Genomic DNA, 25,635 nt, shown 5'->3' on the forward strand with positions numbered 1-25,635 from the left:
TCGTAGCCTGAGTCTTTCTGTCACTGAGATTCACACATTCTCAAAAAGTCAAAAACGTTTAGTCTTTATTGGTAATGACATCCAGTCGAGATTTTATTTTGATGTGATTGAATTGTATGAAAGTTTACCATGTTTATGGAAAGTGGTGGACAATGATTACCACGATAGAAATCAAAGAAATTCGATCCTCAACCAGTTGGTCGACGTTTTCAAAACAAAGGATACAAATGCAACGAGAGATGACTGTCATGTCATTTTGTTTTCTAATCAAGGGGGTAACAAGCTGGAGTAAATATAAATAAGACAATCATTTTTTTTTTTTTGTAAGGTTTTGGTTGAAATGAAAAAAATAGTGTCACGAGGGATTCGAATCCATGACATTCGGCTAAATACGCCGCTGCGCTAACCACTTGAGCTATCGTGACTTCGATAGTTCGATCCACTCGGACACCAACTCCCCATCTCAACCTACAACCTTTCGAATTTTCTCTCTTTTTGCCATTTTTTGGTGTCGGAGAGGATCGAAGTCACGGTAGCTCAAGTGGTAGAGCAGCGGTGTATTTGTCCTAAGGCCATGGATTCAGATCCTGCTCGTGGCACTAGCTTTTTCATTTCAACCAAAACCTTACAAAAATATTAATTAATTGAAAGAAGTAATTTGGTCAATAGAACACTAAATATAATGAATAAATAAGACGTTTCATCCATCCTCAAATAGTTCCTCCAATCATCGGGTTCAAGGAAAAGATCTTTCATCAAATTGATGTGGGTATTACGGCTTCTGTTCAGGAGCCACTTCTTACACCATTTCCTTTTCGATATTTTGCTTTTAATATATAAATAAACAGAAGCGTAGCACAAGATACAGTCATCCATTTTGAAAAGGTAATTCACTGGTTGACGTTCGGAGCGACTGGTTGTGGAGCAGTCGTGAATGCCTACGCAAATTTCAGGCACTCGCTGTACAGCTTGGCGCGGTTCCATTTGGAGCGATCGTGAATGGCCACCTTTATAAGCAGATTCTCAGCGTAGACACTACACCGCCGCACCACGCTGAAAAAAGTGTGGAAATAACTGAGCGTTAATTTATCCTAAGCTAATCGTCCCCTTGCTGTTTTCCTGTTTAAATTTTTTCTTCTTGAGGTCTGTAAGGTGAGGTACCAGTAATTTTGATCATCTTCTATCATTCTGATTTGCCTTACTCGCAAATTTTGTATGTAACTTGTTTCTGCTTTTAACTTCGGAGGTTGGATCGTTTCAAATTGAAAGCAATTTCTTGAATAAAAAGCAATGAACTAGTTTGTATGTTCTAAGTATATAAAAATACCATTACTTTCTTAGTATAAAAAATGATCACTTACTTACTCATTTTATAACTAGTGTAAAACATTCCGGTTTGTCTAATTTTGCAGGCTTTGTCTGGAACGTCTCTGGCTTATATCCTTCTTTAATTGTGGGCTTGTTTCGAATTGAAGGTTGTTAGAATTAGATTAGTGAGGAAACATAACCCTGCTTAATACGAAGCAAAAGAATAACAAACCCTGTAAAAAATAATTCCAATTGCAAGTTGGAAGAAAATTACCTTCATTTAGGCTAGGCCAATTTCAACATACAGTCTCATCTAATTGGGAGGTCTATCGTTTTTTTCATCTAAGGTTGGACGTGTAATTTGTAGTCTTATTTCTCGAAGGAATTTTTGGCGCTGAAGATGACGAGACCCTTATTTAAGCCAGGGTTCATCTTCTGACCTCGTCACCCCTGACTCGGGGTCTTCTTTGCTGTGCTCTTCTATTAAAGCGTTTAAATTAACCCTGCACGTCCAACTTATTAAGTTGTTCAACCTTTTTGTAAAGTTGGTTTTTCTATATAAAAAGTTCTTGTGAAGTTTTTTCTTGAGGTCTGCATGATGATGGGCAAGTAGCTTGATCGTTTAAGCCCGATAGAAGTGTATCGTTGTTGTTTTGTCTGTCAGCCTCTTTGATGAATTAAGTTTTTTTAGTTTAAAACTCCCCTATTAGCTTTAAAAATGCCTAAAAATGGGGGTTGTAGGACCTTGAATGCCTTGAAATATACAAAACCAACTCATTTAACACGAAAAGTCTCATGAAATCACTAAATATAACCTGACTAAATATAAAACTAACAGACCGAAACACAAAAGAAAATGGTGGCAATAGGACGAATTTACCTAAGCAGCGAAGGTAAGCCCATAAAAATAATCGACGTATGGAAGGAAACAGTTCTACCTAGTTTTCTATTCTGATGAAGAGCGAATTTCCAATGGCTTCCGTCAATAACACTATCAAGCGATAGGTCACCAACTGACACACCTTTCTCGTTTCCCCAAAGGCATTCTTTTCAGATTGCGAGTTTCTTAAGCACAAATATGCACGTTGTTCATCGTAGATGTATTGAAAAGAGTCTTTTTACGGCTTGCCACCACTATTACGGTGTTGTTTGCTTTCTTGCCATCCAGCCCAAAAAAGGTACGGTCCTGGGATATCAAGGGGCCATTTCAGCCCCTTTTTTAAATAAAATACTAATCTTACTTTTTTAAGTGCATTCTTTTTTTGAAATAGGACTAGGTATAGTAGAGTACTCGATATTCTTTCTTCGAAATCCACGAACTATACTTTTTAACTCAAAGCTAAATTGGGACACGCGTACCACTCGCTGATGTGCCCAAGTACGGTTCTCAGTACTGGCGGCATTCCTACTCCCTATCTTATAGGTTGTTGACTTATCACTTGGTACCCTTCAATTATCTGGGACAGATCGAACAACCTTGCACTACATTCCGAAAACGCACATGCGTTAAATGTATTAATGTTTTGTCCACCTTCTTTAACTTACGACTAGTTTGATGAAAAACAAGTTTTTCCTATTCATTTAATAAGTCTATGAGTAGGGACTATTTACACGAACTCACACGACTCATGTCTCCAGGGCACCCCCATCATACTCGAAACTACACGACCCAACGACTCAGGCCGGTCTGTTATTACATTACTAGTGTTTATAGTAATAGTAGTAATAGTCGTTACTATACAGAATAGTAAATGAACGATAAGAAAATGATCTTTATTTCTGCAAAGAGGATCGAGGCCAAGGAAAGTCAATTCACACGTAATTATCCCATAGAGAATAAATGGGTCAAAAATGTAATTATATTTTGTCTTATCTAAGTTTGATCCTATCAACAATTAATTACCGTTAAATGCGCATGTAAATTTTAATTATTAAATAATTTTCAATTATAGTTGTTTCTTTAGTTATACATATGAATGAAATGTATGAAATCATATGAAAACAAAACAGTATGAAAGAAGCAAAACATTATATATAATAAATGGGATGGAAATAAACAGATCAACTTAGACTTTTGAGTAAACCCTAGTAATACCAAATACAAATAAAAAACTGAAAACAAAGGGAAAAAGAAAACTATTGGGGGGGAAAAACGTATCGCACAAACACTCGAGGATCACCTATCTAGTCGAGTGATCAAATATCTATTGGGCCAATCACTTTCTTTCTCCCCTAAGCGGCCGACAGCTGGCAAACAATAAAACGCTCGATTATCTCAAGTGACACTATGAAAAAAATTATTTTTACTTGAACTAACTTGACGTCGAAACGACAATAAAAGTCGAAAATAACTAATTGACAATGTAAGGATCAAAATCAATAATCGAATCAAGAAGGAATTTACAACGGTTTTGTGGGATGCTGGAAACCGTAAAACTATTTGTAGTTTTTACTTTTTCTCCTTTGATAACTAATATTGCTAAAAAACATGTACATTGCATTAAAGAACAGGTAGATTATTTAAATTTTCCTCCAGGCCATTTTTAATACTAGAAAAAAGTTAAAGGTAAACAATTTTTACATGTAGATCTTTGAAGTTATGTTGGTGAAAGCGAGTATTTTTATTTTTTTTATAACTAAATTTTACTACGTTAATATCAGCGTCAATGAATATCACTTCATACTCAGATCATATCGACTCTCCTCTCCCTCTCGCTCTACCCCCTAAGCACATCCACCCCGCAGACGTCATGTATCAGATTCTCCGCCTTTCCGAAAGAAAATCCCCTGCCATGATCTTTTACCCCTAAAATCCTCCGAAATCTACCAAAAAAGCAATAGATGTAATGTACTATTTACAATCAATATTTCGCACAACCTATTTACCCATCCAGTGGAAACTATCTTTATTAACCCCAATACCAAAAGCACACAAATCCCACAGTGCCCCATCCTTTTATATACTAATAAGCCTCCTTCCTATTTTATCCAAAATCTTTGAACGTCTCCTCCTTAAAAGACTAATTCCCATATTCGACTCTGAAAACTGAATGAATCTGAAAACAGAATGAAATCCTAACCATCAATGGGTTTCGACCTCTCCATCTCACTGTTCAGCAATGCTTCAGAGTAGTCGACACGATATCCTCGGCTCTAGAAAACAACAATACTGCTCAGCCGTATTTCAGGACGTGAGGAAACATTTGGCCGATTTTGGCACCCCGGCCTCTTCTATAAGTTAAAACGTATCCTCCCTCATTCCTACTATCTTATCGTGAAATCCTTCCTCTCGGATCGGTTTAAAGTAAGAATCGGCACCGATTTTTCACCTATCACGCCAATCAAAGCTGGCGTTCCTCAAGGAAGTATCCTAGGCCCAATCCTCTACACTGCTGACATACTCCCACATCTAAACACACAACCTACGCGGACGACACCGCAATCTTATCAACACACTCCAATTCTATCCTAGCAAAAGAAGCAACACCTGAACTTCATTACCGACTGGTGCAATCTCGTATCCATATGTTCGTAGCACTTGGGTTAAAACTTCCAATAATGCAATCTCGATGTACGTTGTTGATTGTGGATTTTGGCGAATCAGCTGGGAGGGAAAGTTAGAAGAAAAGCTTTCACAATTCGTTTGTCCTACCTTACATTCGTCTAGTTACAGTTACATTGTTTTAGTTATAGTTCGTGTTGCCGCCGTTTCTGCAGCAAGAGCCAGAGTCAAAAAGTTACGATAGGAAATTCCTCCTCGCAGTTATCCTAGGCTACTTAGTAGATTCAAGTTGTTGTTAGAAACCACAGATGCAAAAGACTTCTCAGAAACTTGAGCAATATTTTCTTCCTTTAATTGCTTATAAATTACAATTAATTAAGGTTTTTAGTTGAGATGAAAAAAAGTTAATGGCACGAGAGGGATTCGAACCCACGACCTTCGGCTAGATACGCCGCTGCTCTACCACGTGAGCTATCGTGACCTCGATCCACTCGGACATCAACTCCCCATCTCAACTCCACCTTATGAGTTTTCTTTCCTTTCGCCATTTTTCAGTTGAGATGATGCGTTGATGTCCGAGTGGATCGAGGTCACGATAGCTCAGGTGGTAGAGCAGCGGCGTATCTAGCCGAAGGTCGTGGGTTCGAATCCCTCTCGTGCCATTAACTTTTTTTCATCTCAACTAAAAACCTTAATTAATTGTAATGTATTAATTGGTCAAGCGGACCACGAAATTAGTGAATTTAATTGCTTAAATAATAAACTTGACAGTCTTTGCTGTTGGACAAGTGATTTTTCCTACAATGAACACAAACTGGCATTCCTTAATTTGGTGTTCTTCACCATGCCTAAGGGCACCGCATTTTCCTCTACATTGCGAGATTGAGTGATTAAACCTCAACCAATTCGAGCACTGCCTAACATGTGGAACATATAGACGTATCCTACAGTAGCTACAGTAGATTGTAATACGATCAGACAATTTTTGCCCCTGGAATATGACATTGCATATGCAGGGGAGAAACTTTTACTTGCTCTCCTTGATTCTCGTATTTTTTCATTCTTTCATGTCCCAGTGGGCGAATACTTGATTTCGTGTGACTGAGGATTTCACTTTCACTAAGGCTGAGGTCACATCCCTAACTACTCCCTTTGATTTAACTGCGAAGTCCGGAATATAAGCGTTAACTTCTCATGCTTAAACATACTAAATTCTACCAGGCGGTTTGCCGTTTCTCCAGTGGAAGTAGTTATTTTTATCATACTACCGGTAACGATCATAATAAAATAGCAAAAGGATTGGTACAGAAATAATATTTTTGTACCTGTGTAATATATTAAAATCAGATAAATTGCATTAGTTAAATTTTAAAATAATAATTTATTATCTACTCCCTGCAGACAAGGAAGCGAGATTTGAGCAAAGGTTGCTACGATCCTGACGTTTCCTCTTCAAGAGATAAACACAGCCTCAAGTGAATATGTTAATGATTAATGAATAGATGTAGATGTAATTTTTCAGGGTATGGTATAATGCGCCCTTTAAGAGCTAAGGGTCCTCGTTCTCCGTCTAAAGCACATCAGTGAGTCCTATTTCAACAAGAAACTTGATTAATAGGCCCAGTTTCAGTGGTTGAAGCTCTTCCATGGTCATACAACCCAAAACATTTCCTCCTGCGGGCAATGTATTGGGTTGTCCGGAAAATAATGCAGGATTTTGGTATTAAACAAAAAAAAAGAAACTAGTTACTTTAAAGCAATGTTCTTTAATCAAAATAATTTCCCATACTCTCAATACATTTCTCCCAACGTGTTGGTAACTTATTAATTCCGTCTGAGTAGAATTCAGAATTTTTAGAATTGATAAAGTCAATAAATGCATTTTCCAGTTCCGTTTGATTTTTGAATATTATGTGTTGTAAGTAGTGGTCCAGGTGTCTAAAAAAATGGTAGTCAGTAGGCGAGAGGTCCGGAGAGTAGGGTGGGTGAGGCAAAGTTTCATAGCCAAGCTCCAATAATTTTTGTGACGTTACACGTGACACAAGTGGTCGAGCGTTGTCATGCAACAAAATGGGCCCTTTCCGATTGACCAAAGAGGGCTTCATTACTGCCAATTTCTGATGCATGGTATTAATTTGGTTACAGTATGATTCAGCATTGATGGTTTCGCCAGGATTTAAGAAGCTGTAGTGTATTAAACCAAATGAAGCCCACCATACCGTAACCATTACCTTTTTTTGATGAGTTGGGGGCTTTGGAAAATGTATTGGAGCTTCTCCTTTGTCGAGCCACTGTCCAGAACGTCTAGTGTTATCGTAGAGAATCCACTTTTCGTCACATGTAACAATTCTGGCCAGAAATGGGTCATTTTTGTTTCGACAAAGAAGTGATGCACAAACATCAAAGCGCTGATTTTTTTGGCGATCGTTTAATGAGTGTGGAACCCAATTTTCGAGTTTTTTCACTTTTCCAATCGCCTTGAGGTGGTCAGCGACGGTCGTTTTACTGACTTTGAGTTGCTCTGCAAGTTCTCGAACAGTTGTTTTGGGGTTTTCTTCCACCACTGATCGCAGAACATCATCATTAAGAGAGGAAGGCCTTCCACGACCTTCTTCATCTTCAAGGCTGAAATCTCCCTCCCGAAATTTTTTAAACCACCTTTGCACAGTGCACTCATTAACACAACCCTCGCCCCAGACTTGGTTAATGTTTCTAGCCGTTTGGGCTCCGCTTCGGCCGAGTTTAAACTCGTAAAAGAAAATCGTACGAAATTCTCGCTTTGACATTATAAGGATGACTGAATTATTTCCAAGTAGCGGAATGGTACAGAGGTAAACAAACAATATCATTTGGAAGAGGATTAATAAGTGTTGACATTCATACAAATGAGTAATCCTGTAAACGTAAACAGAATATTTTATATAGATTTTTTTTAATGAAAACTTAAAATCCTGCATTATTTTCCGGACAACCCGATAGCTCCGCAGTTTGTTAGTAAATATGTTGGTGTCTCTTCTGCCTCCTTGCAGAATCTACATGTGCCATCTTGGATTGTTCCAATTTTCTTTAAGTGTCCATTTAATCTGCAGTGTCCTGTTAGGATTCGCAGTCTGTTTCTGCTTCCTTTGACACATTCTGTGATTTCTTTCTTACCAAAATTGGTTAGAAGATTCTTGGATTGTCTATGTCCATTGAATGAATTCCATTGTTCTTTCATTTTCTTTTTGTCCTTCTGTCTGAGATATTCGTTAATAGTGTGGATTCCTACGCCACAGAAGGGTTCGGGTCCTATCAGCAGTGTGGCAGCCCCTTTCCTTGCAAGGGTGTCCGCTTTCTCGTTGCCTTCTACTCCCATGTGTCCTGGGACTCAGCAGAGGCTGACTTTATTCTGATACCTAATATGTTTAATTTGGTTTTGCAGTTCAGCACCATCTTTGAACTAATGATACTTGAGCTTAGTGCTTTGATGGCTGCTTGGCTATCTGACATGATGATTAATGAATAATAATGATTCTGGAACAAGAGCTCTCGTTGATAAACCTTGTTTGAACAGTTGGGCTGCTTTTAGTAACTAAGTAACTTTAGTAACTAGTAAGTAAAGTAAACTAGTTTTGACTGAATCAAAAATCAGGATTGTAAGGCCATTGAAATTCTAAATGTTGTAAAAATGGCCTGCTTACATGTACTACCAAAACCACCCACAAGACTCGTGTCTCCAGAGCACTCCCACCAAACTAGGGATAATTATTTCAACCCCAGTATTAAATAGTTCGAAAGCTTGACAGTTAACAAATTTTTTTTTTATCCAGACCATACCAAGATCGAGATTATTCATAAGTAACACTTTAAACAATTGATTATCCCAAAAATACAAAAAGACGGTTTATTAATGTTAAAATTAATGATTAATTATTATGTTAAATTTCCTTCAAATTTATACGATACACATTAGGTAAAATTATTTTATTAGATTATAAGCATAATCTTGAGCTTATTTTTTGTAGGCTTTTTAACCATAGATTGTTAATATTTAAAAACATTTGATTATTTATTCATTTTTTCGGCGAAGTTTTTTTTTAACTTTGTCAACAACGCCCATTGGATTGAATTAAAAGTAGGCTGCGCCAATTCAACCCAGTTGCGTAAGAAAGTCAGTTCAACGATGATATCGCAAAAGGTACGCCTTTAGCGTGAAAGTTTTGGCCGGCTGCCACCCAGACGATTGCGAACCAGTCTGCAGAATGGTCGAAAACATTCGCGTCAATAAAACATCAATGGTGACATAACATTTTTAAAAACATGCATAAAGATATGAAAGGACCTAGTTATTAATGCGACAGAGAAAGGGAAATCCGCGATCACGGTTTAGGCGACATGTAATCAATGCGAAATTAATTTAGACAGCGTTAAATGAGAATTTCATGTTTATTTATGAACAGTCTTAGGGGAATGATAATTTAATGATTAATTATTCTTGGTCGTTTAAAAGATATGTATGTGTTCTTATGGCGGTGGTTACATTGCTTCAGATTTTGGGGAAATCGTTCACTAAATAAAAAAGCTATTTTCTAATAGTACTATTTATTAAAACGGGTCAATAAGGCCACCTATTATTTTACAATAGCTAATTCAATAATAAATACACCTTAATTCACCCAGCAAGTTACCAAATTACAAAATATCGTTTTATTATAATAACTTATATTAAAATTTGTGTTTTTTTCTAATTATATGTTATGTGTGGTGTTTAGTGACCATTAGTTAATGATTATGTAGAATTAATCATAAAAAAGTTGGTTTTTTATTGGTGCGAAATTTGTGTAAGTTAGTAACCTGCTAATTAATCATAATTTTTAACTATTTTCAGAATTTTATATGTCAGTGCGAAACTCGTGACATAAAATTCATGTTTCGTTATGAACCGAGTTATGTTTCGACTTTGCCACGATGATAAGGGATTTTTAGGCACAACCAGAAATTGTCAGAAGCATATGGGGCACCTTTATTATCACCTATTCGAATAATATATATATATTACACGGGCGGGCGACCAGGACCCGAGGGATTAAAAGCCTGAGTAGGCCCGTACCCCATCCCTAAAAGGTCCGGGACCTGGTCGGCTCATGAGTCCTGCAAAAACCTATTGGACCTATTCACAAACCCCAGGATTGTGGACCATTTTATCCTGGGGAGTGTTTTGGTTATGTCCTCTCCTTCGAAAGTATTAAATCTTTCCCTAGCATACCTATCGCATTCTGCGAGGTAGTGTCGAGCCGTTTCTTCTTTTGTTTCGCAGAAGCGGCCGAAGGGGTCTGGTAGAGTACCCATTATGAAGAGGTGTCTTCTCAAGGGGCAATGGTCCGTTAGGATACCTATCAGCCTCCTTATTCCCCTCCTAGAGTTAGAGAGTAACCATTTCGTTTCTTTAGGTTTGATTTCCTTCAGAAACTCCTTCGATTGCCTGCATCCGGGGGACATATTCCATTCCTTAAGGAATTGTTTCATGCCCCAGCTACCTATACTCTCTTTTGCTGTGCTTAAAGAGTGGGGTAATACCGGTTGTGGCCCGACAAACGCAGTATTTGATCCTTCCTTGGCCAGGCTGTCCGCCTCCTCATTGCCATAGTGCCCCTTATGAGCAGGTATCCATATGAGGTTTACCCTATTCTCATACCTGGTGATAGTCCTATTAATGAGTTCAACGGTTTCCTCTACCAGTCTAGATGTTGATAGTTCTTTTTGTAATGATTTTAGACTGGCCTGACTGTCGGAAAAAATTTTAATATCTTTTCCCTTAATCTTGTTATCCATAAGTGTTCTACAGCAAACATTAATGGCCCAGACCTCTGCCTGAAAGACCGAGGTGTTATTACCAAGAGGAGAGGAGATGCTGATCCCTAATTTAGGTATGTGTATTCCAGCACCGCTTCCCTTATCCTTAATGAGTGAGCCATCGGTGAAGCAGTCTAGGCTACGATGGTCATCATCAGACCTAAGTTATAGTCACAGGGAGTAACTACTATTCGAATAATACATTCATCAGGAATATCAATATCTTGAATGCCAAATATTATAGGTTTCCTCATCAGTATGATAAACAGTGATTCAAAGCCTCTCTTTTGGTAATTTAAGCCACTGTTCGCTTGCCAGCAGTTCCAAGGCATATCTGAGTGCATCCTGTTTAAAAAACTCAAAGCTGAAGTTACCTAACATTTCAAAAAAAGTATAATGACGAGCAGTATAACCAACATTCTCTAAATCATCATGTTTGCCTCCAACTCGAACGCAACGTTGTGCGGTTGTTGCTCGAAATAAGGTCTTTTATCCAATCCCAAAAATACATCTTTAAATTGGTTCTTTCCTGCATTAGTAAACAATAATGTCGTGTCATTATTTGGTACTAATGGCTTATCTAGTTCCTCTTAACCTTTTTTGCAGATCTAACTCAATATTATCCTCTGAAGTCGTCTTACGACGTACTTTGAAGAAGGAGACTGGCCTTGGTGTGTTTGTGTAAAAAAATCTATTGGTGTTGCTGAAGTCATAAAGTGTATATCTTCAACCAAATCAAAGTATTTTCCTAATGCTTTTTCACGTGATATCATATTCATCGTATAATATTCACCCTAAATGACATCAAATGACTTTTCAAAGAAAGAAAGTCGTGAATGAGACTTGATAACCCGGAACATTTCAAAAAGTTTTTTGACAAAAAGTCCTTAGAACAAAGAAGTTCCTCATCCTTTGCCAATCGTGTCATAGATGATCCCCCCCCCCTAACAAAAATAAATAAAGCAGCCCAAGAAGCTTCTTATCAACTTGCAAACCATATTATCACCCTTAAGCTTTAAGCCAGGCACACACTTACCCGATGCTACCCGACGCCTTGCCACGTTTTGGTGGGGTGTGCACGTCTATCCGAAATTATTGTGATACACGCTGTGGACTGTACGCGACGTGTGCTTGCGTCGGATACATGTGCACACCCCACCAAAACGTGGAAAGGCTCGGGTAGCGTCGCATGGCGTAGCATCGGTTAAGTGTGTTCCCGGCTTTATTCCTGATCACTAGTCGGCTTCCATCACGTAACCACAAACCGTAGCGTCGTAGACAATATCAACTTTTAGTCAGTGTCCGGGTGTCTTCCTGGCCATTCGTACATTTAACTTTGGGACACTTGTCCTACTGTGGAAACTTTACTCCTTCCACCTACAACTCAGCCAGAAATCTCACTTATCGTCACTTTCGTGTTCCTCAAGAAAGTATCCTGGCATCACTACCCTTTATTCATGGTTAGGATTAGGGTTTGTCACGCTAGGGGTTCTGGGCTCGAATCCCTGCAGAGCCCATGGAACTTTAATTGTAAAACCTCCACCGCCTGGAAGCATTGTTTCGCGCTTGGATAATCAAAACAATACCACCTTATACTTTTAACCTTAAACCTAAATAAAAGAAGAACCTAAATCCAGTCTTTCTCAACAATATTCCTATACTCTCGACTATGTTACCTAGGATTGTACGATTAAATCTGAACCACACACTCGTCTAAAACGAGCAGAACAAACAGCTGTTATAAACTGTCACTAAATAATAAAAAAAGACTTTATACTGCATTACTTGCACCCGTATGGATTTATGGACCAAAACTCGATGTGACAGTCAAGATCGACAAGCTATCCTTTCATTACATCCTCCGTACAATATTAAATGCCCCATCAGCAATCACACCGACCTATACTGTCCTACACCTTGTCAAATCCCGATACTTTAATTCCCATTCCAAATTATTTCCTCACCCTGATCCATTAATTAATCAATTTTCCTATTTTAATCTTCCTTTGAACCTTCCCAGACGACTGGAACTAGTGCTGGCCCCACGATCAATTGTCTGGATGACGATATCCCAGATGCGCAACAAAAATATTTACCCTACACTGTAAATATTAAACTTTTGTTCTCCTTAAACAACCATGAATAGTTCTCTAAATTCTCGGCTTTTGAATCATCCGTTCGTAATAATCGACTTAATCGGGTTTACGGAACTTTTTTCAGTGTAATTACAGTCGCAATTGAATGAACATAAATCGTTATTTAGAGATTAAATTTTTTTTGGTGTATTGATTTGATTGTTGGTTAATATAAAAACAAAAATTTTACACCACGCAAAATTTTCTAATTTAGTATGATTTAAAAATTCTAAATCGACAAAATGCTGTTTTTTTTGTGTGTGTATATTTTAACAAACGTTCTGTAATCAAAGTAGATCAGAAAATGGTCAAAATTTGACCTCATTGTTAGCTTTGTGATTCTAGCGTTACAAAAAACCTTAGATACCGGTTTTCGCGGAAATCGGTGTAAATTAATTTTTGACTGATAATTTCGATAAATTCGCAAGGTCTAACATAATTTTCTAACAAGCTAATGAACCGATTTTCATGAGAGATAATTCGTTTTAAAGAAATTAGCAAGTGCATTTTATGTCTGTATCAAATATTAAAATCGGACTTTTCATTTAACAAAAAAAAGAGGATAATTTCTGTCAAATAATTTATCTATTTTGTGTATTTTCTTGCAGAAATATTTTATACATTTTTATGCTACATCGGCGTTAAAAAGCAACGTTCATCTTCTTTCAAATGGTCTGTTTGACGTTAAAATCCTTATAGCCGTTTTTGAATTATAGCCGTTTAAATCAAATATTCCGACTTCTCTTCTGACCTCAAAAATCGGAACATTTTTTAGGGGTCAAAAATATTAAATTCAAACAGAAATTTATATTTAGAAGTCTTCAGAGGTGCTAAAATGAAATTTCATATTAGTTACACGAAAATAGTTTTTTTTATGATCTAGTTTAGTTGAAAAACCTGTCTAGGTCAAATCGTCTTATCAAAATGTGTTATTTTATTTTATTTTTTTTTTATTCATAGTCCAGACAGGTCAGGTACGCAAGCATAGGACAGTCAAACAACACAACAAATCAATAATTACAATATAAACTATTAAAAAAAGGATATAAAAATAAAAAGTAAAGGAGGGCCAACCCTTTTAACAAACAAATCAACATTATAAATAGACAGTGGCACGAGCGGGATTCGAACCCACGATCTTCGGCTAGATACGCTCTACCACTTCAGCTTCGTGACCTAGATCCACTCGGGCACTAACTTCCAAAATCTTCAAAAATGGCAAAAAGGAGGGAAAATTCGAAAGGTGGGGTTGAATGGGAAGTTAGTGTCCGAGTGGATCGAGGTCACGATAGCTCAAGTGGTAGAGCAGCGGCGTATCTAGCCGAAGATCGTGGGTTCGAATCCAGCTCGTGCCATTAACTTTTTTCATCTCAACTAAAAACCTTAATTAATTGTGATGTATTAATTGGTCAAGCGGACTACGAAATTAGTGAATTAAAAGTAATAAATAAATCCTCATTTACATTTTAAAGCTTGTTCAATGTTGTTTTTAAAGATCCGCAGGACAAGGAGAAGGGGTCCGCATTGATATCGAATTTATTTATGTTATGCATAGCTGTGGAGATTGAAGACTGGCCCGTATTTGGTCCTGTGCTGTGAAGTACCAAATAATTCATAGGTCCGTAGTTGACGCTGGGGAACCCTAAAGCCAATGTAAGACAGGATCTCCGGGGAGTCAATGAAATTATTTAGGATCTTCCACAGAAACATAACGGAAGTCAAAACTCTTCTCTCCGCCAGAGAATCCAGGCGTAGTAGAGGATGTCCTGGCTTCATAGGAGCAATGATGGTACTTCCTGTGATCGTCATCATGCGAGGCGAAGGCAAAGAATGTTTAGAAATGCATGGAGGCCCTGACGGAAGTCAGCGACACTAATGACCTGACCCTGGCATGGGTCCCTGGGCATTGGGGGCATAGAGGCAACGAAAAGGTTGACATGCTGGTCAAAAAGGGAGCCAACATGGACTCTATGGGCCCAGAACCCTACTGCGGCCTAGCAGCCTGCCACAAAAGAGGATACATCTTAAAATGGATCCTTAATGAGTCCAAAACCTGGTGGAACAATGCCGCAGGTATGAGGCACGCGAAGAGATTCATAGAAGGACCATCCGTAAAACTTACAATAGAACTACTCGAAGGCAACCGCAACCTACCCAGGATTCTGGTTGAACTCCTGACGGGGCACTTAAGAAAGCACATGCACCGGATAGTGGTACAGACCAAAGAAACACTGTGCAGATACTGCCAGGAAGAGGAGGAGACCGCATTTTATGTTTCTGTGAAGGTCTATGTAGATGCAGGTTCTTGCAACTAGGACAAGAAAAACCACAAGCAAGATCCTACACCAAGGAACCGCTGGCAAAGCTGTGGAGGCTGATTAATAATATGAAGCTGACCAGTGAGTTACAATTAACATAGGAGCACAATAGATCTATTTATGTCGAGGTGCAGTAGGCCTTGTGGCCACCTCTCTTATTCCTATCCCTATCCCTATCCTATGATTGCATATCTTCTAATACAGGAATTTTATATCTTTTATGTTATGTACTATATATCCTTTAAGCGGACTTCACTTGATAAATTGATTGTTAGCTTATAAAACCTCATTCCTAATTAGAAAACACTTTTTTGAGCCTGCTTTCCGTTAATAAAATGGAATTTTGCATGGATTAGTTCAACGAAATGGGGAAAATACAAGAAAAACTTTCCCAGCTGTTCAGGGTCGGATTGACTTTTACGAGAATCACGCCGCAGCGACATGGACCTAGCATGAAATACATGCGCAGTTTTGAACATGCAACATCGCCGGCTTGCGTATGCTGGAGACTCGTTCAGGATGTGGTTCTCTCAAGAGCATCGCCAAAGTGAAAAATTTGTAGTGTTTTTTGAATTCGCTACAAAACTAAATTTGTCTTAACAATATGTAATGTGTAGGTTCTTGAACTGTACAACCTATACTTCAAATAAAATAAAAATAGTATTTATTTATACAGACATTACATACTTTACGGCACGGACAACAGTCCGTCAGCCGGAGTTGATGTGAACAAACACAGAATAACAATAAAAAATGTTTAACAAAATAATCCATGGAATAATTAAATTAATCTGTGAAAGTACTATAAATTACTGAAATTAAATTAAACAAAAAAATGAATAAATAAAAAATAAGCAATACTAGAGAAGAAAAAAGAAGAAAATCTACGAAATAATAATAAAAAGCTAACTAAATAGAGAGATAAAAAAGCAAAGAGAAATATTAATACCTAAAATAAGGAAATGAAAGCATGATTAAAATACATTAATAATTAAAATTTCAATCAATTAATTATTCTTTTTATGTAAGGTCTTGGTTGAGATAAAAACGTCAGGGTCACGAGCGGGATTCGAACCCACGATCTTCGACTAAATACGCCGCTACTCTTGAGCTATCGTGACTTCGATGCTGAAAAAATGACAAAAATAGGGAAAATTCGAACGGTTGTAGGTTGAGATGAGGATTCGGTGTCCGAGTGTATCGAAGTCACGAGCTCAAGCGGTTAGAGGAGCGACGTTTTAGCAGAAAGTCGTGGGTTCGAATCCCGCTCGTGACACTGACTTTTTTATCCCAACCTAGACCTTACATAGAAAGAATAATTAATTGATTGAAAGAAGTAACTTGGTCGATTGATCACGAAAACGCAAATGGATTAATAATTAAAATGTTGGCCCAGCTCGAAACTGTGAGTCCAACCATGGTGAGGAAATCTGATGAAAGGGCGACAAAGACGGCCATCATATAAGATTGCTATGAGTGCGGGTCTGGTCAGCACCGCCAACGTGTAAGTCGCGAATCTCTGCCAGAATCGAACATTCGGCGACAAAATCAAATGTAGTTTACACCGCCCTGGAATTACATAGAGAGCACAATTCAACAGCTTTTACCCTCCACGGAGTGTAATTTAAGAATAGCAACTCGTCCCTCAATTTAAATAACCAGGAGAGCTCGCTAAGCGATGGACCACACGACCGTTCCGCAATCAAGCTGCATATGTCAGTACAATGGGAAGAGACTGTCGATTTATTCTGAAGCTCCTCTGATGAGAAGTTTTCATTTTATCCAAGAAAGTGGTCAACTGGCCACTCCATAACGACATGTCATCCACAGTCAATTCTTAAAAAAATTGAAATTTCTCAAGGACCCGAAGCCTGAGCTCCATAACAGATTACGGAAAGACAAACGGACTTAAAAGAGACCTAACGGAAGAAGAAGTAGCTCCTGGGAAAGGAAATCAGACCAAACTTTATTAATAGCGCGTTTAGCTACGGAGACCCTTTCAAGAAGATGCATGTCCATTGATAATCTCGGAGTTAAGGACATACCCAAAACTTATACTGAGATACTGCTCTATTGGTTTCCCATTAAAAAACCAATTTTCATTGGACGCGAACCGACCGCCCCGTCGAAAAACTAGACATTTGGTTTTATTCAAATTAACAGAAAGATTTCAGAGGTCACAATAAGCCACCAGTTTGTCAATATTTTTTGGAGCGTTACAGGATTTGTAGACAGAAAATAAAAATATTGAATGTATTTAAACAAGTATAGTAAATAGCTTTTGAGAAAATTATGTTAGAGCTTGCACTAGGAATTTGAGTCGAACTCAGTAAAAAAAATTAATTTACACCGATATCCGCGAAAGTCTGTATCTAAGGTTTTGTACAACTCTATAATTACGAAGCTAACAATGAGGTCAAGTTTCGACCATTTTCTGACTTTGCTTACAAAACGTTTGTTAAAATATGCAAAAAAAAGCAGCACATTGTCGATTTATCACTTTTAGTTAGAAAATTCTGCGTCGTAGAAAATTTTTGTTTTTATGTTAACCAACAATGAAATTAATACACGAAAAAAAATTTATCTCTAAATAACGATTTACGGTCATTTAATTGCAACTATAATTAAATTTTGACAAAAACTTTCATTAACCCGATTATGTCGATTGTTACGAACGGAGGATTCAAAAGCCTAGAATTTGGAGAACCATTCTTCATGGTTGTTTAAGGAGAACAAAAAGTTAATATAAAAATGATAGTCTAGTGAAATGATCTCCTTAAACCAGGAAAAATAGCATTAATTATTTCAACCGCCGAAATTTCAGCGGTCTGTAGTCAGGCAGTGTGTGACCTGTTTAAATATGAAACGTTTGATGATGTAAAGAAATAAATGTTGATGTTTCTACAATAAGTTCAGTTAGTTAATTGCTAGTTGTAGTTAGTTGTAAAATTCGGTGGGTAAAATAATTTACGAATAAAGAAAAGATTCGACTAGATGGAACCGCCGATACCCCCAAATTTGGGAAGCAAAGCGTACCATCTAGCGACTACCTTAAAAACCTCGAACTCATGTTCCAATGATAGCAATAATTTCAATTAATTATTCTTTTTAAGTAAGGTCTTGGCTGAGATGAAAAAGTTAGTGTCACGAGCGGGATTCGAACACACGACCTTCGGCTCAATACGCTGCTGCCATAACCAGCTATCGTGACTTAGAGTTAGGCGCATTGAGCCGAAGATCGTCGGTTCGAATCTCCCGCTTCACGCTAACCTTTTTCAACCCAACCAAGACCTTACATAAAAAGAATAATTAATTAAAATAATTAATACGGTCAAATAGACCACTAAACATAAATCGATAGCAATAATTTTCTAAAGCGGGTGTTATTTTCGTTTGCCTCGATTCTCTTACCAAAGCAGCATCTCAAATGGCCAAGGATACCTGACTCAGTATTGCGTCTTGTTTACATTTAAATAATAAAATGATAAAAACGGCTCGAAATTATGTAAGGCTTTTCCGATTGATACTTATTATTATAACTCACGAACACTCTGGATCAAGGTATGGTTTTGAATAAAAAGCCGATTTAGTTATTACTAGCAAGCTTTCTACTCATTTTAAGGTGCAAAACACACTTAATTTACGGATTGACATATTTAAGTTTTTTTTAGATGATCTCAAATTTCCTTCCAAGTTCTAACATTGCCAAGGACTGTCTGTTAAAAAAGTCGAAAGCTTGGCAGTAACAACAATTTGCTTTTCTCTTCAAAGCCATACCTTGATCCAGTGTTCGTGAGTGAAAAAGTGGTCGATACTTCTAATATTGAAAAGTAAAATTAGGCTGCTTGCTTGCAGCAACCTTTATTACTTAACCGTAAATGTACGTTAAATCCTAACGGTAAATTTAATTAAACATAATTTTATTCTGACTGTAATCTCACAGAAAATATTTAAAATTATAAAGATAAAGAATTATAGGGCAGGTGCTTGTAGATTTAATCTTTTCATTTCTAACATTTCTTTCTATATTTTGTATTTATTTAATTATTTTTTTGGCCAATGAATTAACGAGCTATTAAGGGTTTAATAAATATCTAAAGAGTGATGCGAAAGATTGCTATCTTTCATCATTTTCCGTGTGTAACTTACACTTGTGTCAGTGCCACTTTTCACTGTTAAAATTATTTGATAAATCAATGACAATTATCTCGTTTTGGTATGCAAGGTACCTAACTGAAAAAAAAAAATGGGTATTTTTAGGTTTCGCAATTTTATCGAAGTCATGTAATTGGAATAATCAAAAGTGTCCCTTGTTAATTTACCATTCAGTTATTTTGTATATTGGATTATCAAGAAAGTATTGATGATTTATTTCAAAATATTTTTTCATTATTTACATCCTTAGTCAACATTTTTTTTGTTACACAAAAGGTCCTTTACACCCAAAAAAGAACCTTAAATTCGAACCTGATAAACTTACAAATGTTCACTTTTCAAAAACACCGGCAACCCAAGGTTCACATAACCCGTAGTTGAAATACTCTCCTAAAAAAATAATAATAGCAAAAAAGATCAGGTTTTTTAAATACAGAGATTTTCAGAATGCCTAGTACACGATTTTAAGATAAATTGTAACGCCCAATTTGTAACTAAAATTTTGAGATTCAGTGGTGGTTTGATGACCACTGAAGGGAGAAATTTTCAATTACTATTTTATTAGTCTTGTCGTTTTTGTTCAATAAAAACACTAACAGAATGTAAAAACTTCAAGACAGAACTAATACTAAACAATATTTATAGAAATTATTAACATGTTTCCAACTTTAAATAGCACAAATCGACCTGTGAAGAATGCGAAAAACCAAACTAGCGAGGATGAGCGGACCAAGATTATCGGAAATGGCTGAACTTGGACAAACATTTTACTTGAAAGGTGCAATACTTACTTCTTATACATCATATCGACGTATAAATCAGGGAAAAAAATCGTTTTGAACAACCCCGACAAATCAACATAAAATATTTCACGTACCAAAAGTTGAATATTAAATAAGGAAAATTGGCATCTATTTCCTGAGTTCCTGAGTGTCAAGACTTAATAACTTAATCGTTCTTTAATCACAGATGATCAAAAATGGATCGTATGCAAAAAAAAAAGTATTCAAAACGTCATCTAGTTAGTTTCAAAACATCAAATTCACGAGAAATGTTGGTTATCTGTTGATAAATGTGGTCGCATGCATTTTGATAAAAGAATCAGCAGATTCTGTAAAAAACCATCAAACAAAAAATAAAAAATAAATTAAAAGTAAAATTTTCCAACAGGAAAGATGTTTTCCACGCCAGACCTCACCTAATTACGTAATGTCTCTAATTGAAAATTAATTACCACTTTTTAATTCTTTATCCTAATTAATTTCAAATAAAATTCTATGAGCTATTCTAGGATTCGAACCCACCACCGCTGTTTTATAAAATGTTATTCAACCATATTGGCAAAGAACGGTAGTTCAAAATTTTTAGAATTCAAAATATGTGAATTTTTACTCCACAAGGACCGAAATGTTGCTTCAAATATGGCGAAATGCAGATTCTTGATTGAAAGAAAATTGATTAATTTTTTAGTGGTTGTAATAAATTATTTTCGTCGTAAAAATCATGTTTCAAAAAGAGCTTATAAAAATTATATACAAGGAATAAAACTAGTGAAAAAAAATAATTTTGGTAATCGCAGGCAATAAGAATGAAGAGACCAATTTAAAATCAGATTAAGCATTTTATATTCTTTCTGTCGATAAAACATAGCCTTTTGGAATTGATTGCTAATTTTTTAATTGATTGCACGTTAGAAATGGCCCTTTACAAATTTTACACGCTGAAAAAAATCTAGCACACTTGTAAATTGTAAATTATTGTGTTTACAGATATAATTAGTAAACAACAACAATAATAAAGGAAAGTTTTCGCAAAAAACACGATAGTAATAATTTAGCAATTATAATTTTCAGATGGTAATTTGAGTCAATTTACATTTAGAGTTGATGGGTTTTGCTCTGCGAGTCGGTGAACTCATGTTGAACAGGGCCATTATTGGGTCTGTCGCCACTCGCGGCTTTTTGAGTTATTCGTTTCGGCATTGCGCCATCTTCAGTGAGGAACCGTCTGGCAGTTCTGACAGTAAATGACCCTGTGCCGGTTCAACATCAATTTACATTGATTTGTGGGTAAAGTTAGCCGGACAATGACGTTTTGACCGAAATCGCAGAAAACTCCCAGGATTTTGTCCTTCTTTACAGATATTTGAATGATATGCTATCCTTGGATAAACTCTAAATAAACATTATATATTAAAAATTATATACTTATTGTACTGTCAAAAAATAAATAAAAAACTTAGTAGAACAATATATTTTGAAAACAACTTTGTTAGATTCAAGGACCAGAGGAACATTTGCAACATCAGGAAAAAAATTACATGATTATTTGAAACATCCCCAGTAGAAAATGTGAATACCATATAAAAATATGAGCATGTATAAGGAATGTGATAAGAAAATAATGTACGTTTGCTTGATTTAATCTTTTCAGAGAAATATTTGTTGTGTGAAGGATCAAAAGTTATCACGTAAAATATAACACGTAAGATATTTAAATACCAAAACTAATTGTCATCATGTTTAGGAGGTAAATGTAGAATAAAAATAATATAAAAACGTCATGGCAGGCGATTATTAATTGTGCTAAAATTATACAAGTAATTTTTGACTCCAGCATTTTCTGGTTTAAAATCCTGGATCAAATAGACCAACTGATGATTTAACAGGATCATTTCATATTTGTGGATTAGTACAGCTGTTAGAAAAAAAATCTTGAATATTTGCGGATTAGACGAATATGCAGATTAGTGGGCAAATATAGCGCTTTGAATCAAGATTTTTTTCAAGAGCGAAGAAGGAAAATTTATAATTTTTTTAGTTTTTTGTAGGCTTAAATTTCCATACGATTCATCAGCGAGGGCATTTATGCAAAGGGGAACTTAGAGCTTAATACAAACCCTCAGGATCATCAAAAAAGAAATGACTTTATACTTGGAAACAAAGTTGTATTTTTGAACTTTTATATTCAAGATTTTGGAGAGATTTTTTTAAACATAAAAAGTACAAATGTTGATGTATGTGAAGATGATCGATATTGTGTTTAACTACAAATTTAAAAAAAGTAAAAAAAAATTAATTAATTTATCTAAAATATTTTGAATTCGTTTGAAATTATAAAAAAAAACATTGATATTCTGAAAAGGGAGGCGAAAATAAGCCAATTTGGCAAATTTATCATAGCACAACATATTTATGAATTAGAATAGCCTTGAATTTCTGCCGATTAGTTTAATAGACAAATACGACACTTAAAATGACCAAGCTGGTTTTATAGAAAGTAAAAGGAGAAAATGGATTTTTTATTTTTTATTGCTGCGACTGCGAGGAACTTCATACCAACGGAGACTTAGAGCATAATATACACGTACCATATTGAAAAAGGGAACGACTGTACAATTCGAGACAAGTGGTTTCCAACTTTCCAACTTTTCTATTCATGATTTTATGAGAGAGAGAGAGAGAGAGAGAGAGAGAGAGAGAGAGTGAGAGAAAGAGAGAGAGTAAGAGAAAGAGAAAGAGAAACAGAGAAACAGAGAGAGAAAGAGAGAAAGAGAGAAAAGAGAAAGAGAGAAAAGAGAAACAGAGAGAGAGAGAGAGAGAGAGAGAGAGTGAGAGAGAGACAGACAGACAGATAGACAGACAGACAGACAGACAGACAGAGAGATAGATAGACAGACAGACAGACAGACAGACAGACAGACAGACAGAGGGAGAGGGAAAGAGAGAGAGTGAGAGCTTATTCATTAGTACATCAAAAATATATTGAATTGTTTTGGCAAAAAACGAGCAAATTTTAGCCAATAAAATAGAAGTAACAAAGCCAAACACATCGCAATTATAATTTAAAAAATCTTCTAATAGAAAATTCTGGACAATATTTATAAAGAAGACCTCTGGATTTTATTGTTTTGGCCTGTATAAAATATCTAAAGCAGTAAATTTGTTGATGCAATTTTCCATAATAAACCCTAACTTGAAAAACAATAAATTTTTTTTATCATACTGCACATGCACTATATGTTGCATATTTATTTAAATATATTCCAATTTCGTAATATTCTACCATTGATGCGAAAATTAAAGGTCCACAGTGGTAGATTTCATTCAATTCGACCATTTCCAATGTGGCATTTTTGTAGTTTCATTTTTTTTAAATTTAATTAACTACGAGAAACAAGGAGATTTTTTAAATAATTGTCTTACAAAAATTATTAATAAAACTGTGAATTAATTGATTTTGATTGAAACTAAGTTAGTAATTAATTATGATCGCGGCAACAATTTCATCATTTTTGAATAAGGTCAATAATTATATTAAATTGTACATAATTTTTTTAAATAATTTATTCACAAGATAATTCGGAAATTTTTCTTTTGAATTCATCTCGAAAACTACCCAAAAAGTTTTCTGATGTCTATGGATTCAATGAAAATGAAAAGCTATTTCCAAAATTAGTGAAAAGCTTTCACTTTCACACTTTTACTGAAATATTTTCTGTAGAGGATTTTTGTTAAACTTCAATACGTACGGAAAATTTATTTTTGTGTAAATTACACATTCAAAGCGAAAGTGTTGTTTACACTGAGATCTAAGCTATATCAACCTTATCTCATTTTACAAGACGCTTTGAGTTAGGACGGTGGTTTGTTCTTTCAGGTCTTAAACAAATTGACATCGAATTCATCGCCTTTTACACATAAGAATATAAAAAAGATATTCGTGTAAATAATATTTTGAAGAAACTCAATCCAAATTTTAAGAACCATCGAGATAAAATCAAAAATATTGCAATTTTTGTCTTCAAAACCAACTATGCATAAGCTGATAAAGATTGGTAAAATTTTCTAATATTTATGGTATATTCTATTGTATGGGCATATAAAATGAAGTGAAAGGGTTTCTGAATTTTTCTATTTGGTATTAAAAAAAAATTTTTTTTATGTGAATACGAATACAAATTGTACGGAAGATAAGACACTTTAAAAAAAAATATCTATGCAATTATTTTTTTAAACCTAGGAGATCTTAAATGCAAAATGTGTACTCACTATTGACGCCTTGTATTTTGTCCGAGCCTCTGTCCATAACTAATAGACTGACTGAGTGAATGGCCCCACTACGTTCGCCGTGGAAGTCCATGCTTCAACGTCCTTGGTCTCTCTTGGGAATGTTGACTGAAAGCCCGTAATTTAGGTCACGGGTGAGCAAAGTCCGAAGATTGCTTTTGTCTTCAACGGAAGGAAGCATGTAGTCAAGAATGTGGTCCTGATACAAAAAAAGAAAAAAATCCCAAAGATGACAATTATAACAATTACACCATGCCGACCCTATAAAATAATAATAAACTTCAGGAAGAATAAAATGATAAATGGGTTTTGCCAATTAATAACAGACATAGGGACAGATTTGGAATCGATTTATTTTTTTCAGGTGCAATTTTCCCGCACCTTCCCAATAATTTACGTCGTTTCATGCTCTCGATTTGTGGTTTGAAATTTTACGTGATGGAATGTCGCTTTCTCAGGGTGGAGTTGCCCTGGGCTACGACCAAACAAGAAAATCATCATGACGGAAACACAGCGAAGCGCCGATGTTAATAGATAATTAGAAGGCTTTGTGAAAGTTGACTGATTATAGAAAAGCTCTGATATTTTGACCTAGATCTCGATAATCGTTAAGGTTATTTCCCAATTTGACTCTGGTGTCAAATGCCATACGTCTCATCCTACATGACAAATCTTGAAGGCTATGGTATCACAGATTTCACCAAACGCTTATCAACAAAATACACAAAGAACAAACAACAAACCAAAAGCTGAAGAATGAAGTACTAAAGGTCATTTATCAGATCCGGATGTAAAAAAATTAAAAAATATTTCTCTTTACATACTTCATCCTTTAAAACTACAACGTAAATAAACAATTAGTTCTACTTTTTAACTAAAACTAAGCATAAAATATAACAATAGGTAATCTTCTAGGCTGTTCGTTTTCTAATTAATTACGCCATATCTTTTGCAGACACTTTTTTTTCTAATAGAACGATATTTCAACTTGATATTAATTCCATTAAATCAAAATCTGACACTGCATTTCTCGCCAAGCTGACCTAATTAAAATAAACCAAGGTTTATTTGTTATTGCATCATTTACTATTTGCGCAAGTACCTACTACCATACTGAAAGTAAAACTATATGCAGAAACTACAAAAATCAAAAACATCAAAACTCTCTTTGATATTAATCATCATACTAAATTTAGTTTTCGTCATAATTGTCTTAACTTCTTGCTTATAGTTAGTTGTTTTCAACATTTAGATTTCGAGCATTCAACGATCTTCATCAGTTGTAGGAGTTACAACACGACTCTCGACATAATTGG

At 35.8% G+C, this 25,635-nt stretch overlaps 1 protein-coding gene across 3 annotated transcripts in view; it reads right to left on the bottom strand.

The window, feature by feature from the left end:
* LOC106668251 (peptide transporter family 1-like) overlaps positions 1 to 25,635 on the bottom strand; it is a 44,789-nt gene that overhangs the window by 16,502 nt on the left and 2,652 nt on the right. For all 3 annotated transcript variants that reach the window (XM_014396817.2, XM_014396815.2, XM_024224609.1), the window contains one exon: positions 24,302 to 24,518. In XM_014396817.2, the coding sequence (XP_014252303.1) occupies positions 24,302 to 24,392 (91 nt within the window). In that variant the 5' untranslated portion in view covers positions 24,393 to 24,518. The remainder of the gene's footprint in view (positions 1 to 24,301; positions 24,519 to 25,635) is intronic.

This window comes from Cimex lectularius, unplaced genomic scaffold (genome assembly GCF_000648675.2).
Source record: "Cimex lectularius strain Harlan isolate CLEC.00 unplaced genomic scaffold, Clec_2.1 scaffold71, whole genome shotgun sequence".
Lineage (NCBI taxonomy): Eukaryota > Metazoa > Arthropoda > Insecta > Hemiptera > Cimicidae > Cimex > Cimex lectularius.